The following is a 1,949-nucleotide window of genomic DNA, read 5'->3' on the forward strand; positions in this document are numbered from 1 at the left end:
AACATCTTGTCAACCACCATCCAGGTAAACAGGACACGCCCCAAGGCCCCCCTCATTCCCACATTGTTTATTGCTCTTCTCAGAGGCCAGGTGTAGGATTGGGTTCTTCTTTCTGTGATACAGATGCAGATCTTCAAATTGGAAAACTCATGTGGGGAGACAGTGGACTCTATTACTGTATCATCACCACCCCCGATGACCTGGAGGGCAAAAACGAGGACTCGGTGGAGCTGCTGGTGTTGGGTGAGTGGAGACGTGAGCATCTTAGCCGCTGGCCGGTTCCTCTTCTCGGTCCTTGCCCCTGCACACAGCCTTTATCCTCTACACCCTGACAGAGCGCTTCGGGTGTCCAGTAGTTCTTCATCTCATTTCTTGGTGGCTATGGCCCGCTGCTTAGCAATGCCCTGAATGTTTCTTTTGCTCTGTTAGTTTTTTATTTCTTTCCTTCCTTCCATTTGCATCATTAATCCAGCTTTATCTGGCTCCAACCTTTACTTACCTTTTTATATGCTAACCGTGAAGGAACCGCCTGAGGCCCCTGAAGAGGGTAGAGACCCAGGAGAGCTGGGAAATCACTGGTGAGTCAGGACCTCTGAGAATCAGGAATCCTTCCCATTCATTAGCTCCACTTAGGACAATTACGGGAGAGATGGCTGAGAACTGGAGAGCTTAATGCTGAACGGTGCCATTGCAAAGAGCTTCTGGGGAATGTGGCAGCCTTTAATTGGAAGGCAAATTTCTTGAAACCTAGAAGTGTCCGAGTTCTTCTCAAAGCAAATATATATCTAATCCTTATTAATAGCAATTTCTCCATAAATGCCAACTCATTACTTTGAGTTACTGTTCCTCTTTGGTGGACTGGAGGGATGTCAGTGGGGGTGACCTCCTATGAACTTAAAATTGAGCACATATTTCATGCTCTGTAAGTGTTGGTTGAACAAGGACATTGAAATAAAACATAGGAATGAAAAAGAGAAACCACATGAATTGTAGGGAAAAAGGTAAATACTTGATGCCATTTTTTAAAAGAAATTATGTTTTTTAGCTTTCAAGAAACCATGTGTTAACAATTTGGGGGAATATTTAAGGTTTAAAGGCAAATGAGGTTATAGGCTAATTTTCACCCTCCCTGGGAGACTCAGTACCTAGGGAAAACTTGAATTGGCTACTTAGGATTTCGTTTCCTCAACCATGAGTGTGATTTTGGCAAATCAATGGTTCTGCTGCCTTAACTTTATGACTTACAGAATGGATGAAGTAATAATTATTAAAAATCAACTCTTTATTGTGAATAATCAACCCTTATTGGAGGGTTGACTTAATTCGAGTGCATATACCTTGGGCCAGCGCATCATATAGCCACACTGCTGTGGTCCAGAAAGGGATGGGTACAGATCGGAAAGGAAATAAAGGAATGAACAGCTTCTGTGGATTTTGTAAAAGGACCTAGGGAAGTCAGATGGGGGATCGGCTGTGTTTTGGTAACTCAGAAGGGAGGAAAAGATAAATTTCTGCATAATCACACCTCACTAGTGGCCAGGTTAGAAACAGGTGGCCCCGTGAGCCTACAATTAGCTGACTGTGGACGGTTGTTTGGCCAGTGCCGCCATCGTAGGAAAGTGGTTGCCTGTGCAGGGGAGGCGGCCAGGCAGAAACCACTCTAAGTAGTCCGGCCCCAGTTCCACACGTGGGAAGGAGAGAGGCTGTGCTGTGTGTTTGAAGGGCATTCCTCTGGATCAGACCTGCAAAGTAACTTGGGCAAAAATGGTGTCCTCAGGACAAAAAGGCGGAGAAAGGAAGGCTCAGATGGAAAGGGTTACCAACGATGGGCAAAAAGATGGAGAGCAGAAATCAGTGCTACTTAAAGGGAATCAGAAAGGAAAACTGGGGCCCTGGCGGTTTGCTCAGTGGAATAGACTGTGACTGCGACTGAGGGTCCCAGGTTTGAT

General features: G+C 45.5%; 1 protein-coding gene across 1 annotated transcript in view; it reads left to right on the top strand.

Moving 5' to 3' along the window:
* The window catches only part of ILDR2 (immunoglobulin like domain containing receptor 2), a 48,516-nt gene that overhangs the window by 14,734 nt on the left and 31,833 nt on the right, over positions 1-1,949 (top strand). The window contains exon 2 of the mRNA XM_023747371.1: positions 124-243. Within this exon, the coding sequence (XP_023603139.1) occupies positions 124-243 (120 nt within the window). The remainder of the gene's footprint in view (positions 1-123; positions 244-1,949) is intronic.

Source organism: Myotis lucifugus, unplaced genomic scaffold (genome assembly GCF_000147115.1).
Source record: "Myotis lucifugus unplaced genomic scaffold, Myoluc2.0 scaffold_853, whole genome shotgun sequence".
Classification (NCBI taxonomy): Eukaryota; Metazoa; Chordata; class Mammalia; order Chiroptera; family Vespertilionidae; genus Myotis; species Myotis lucifugus.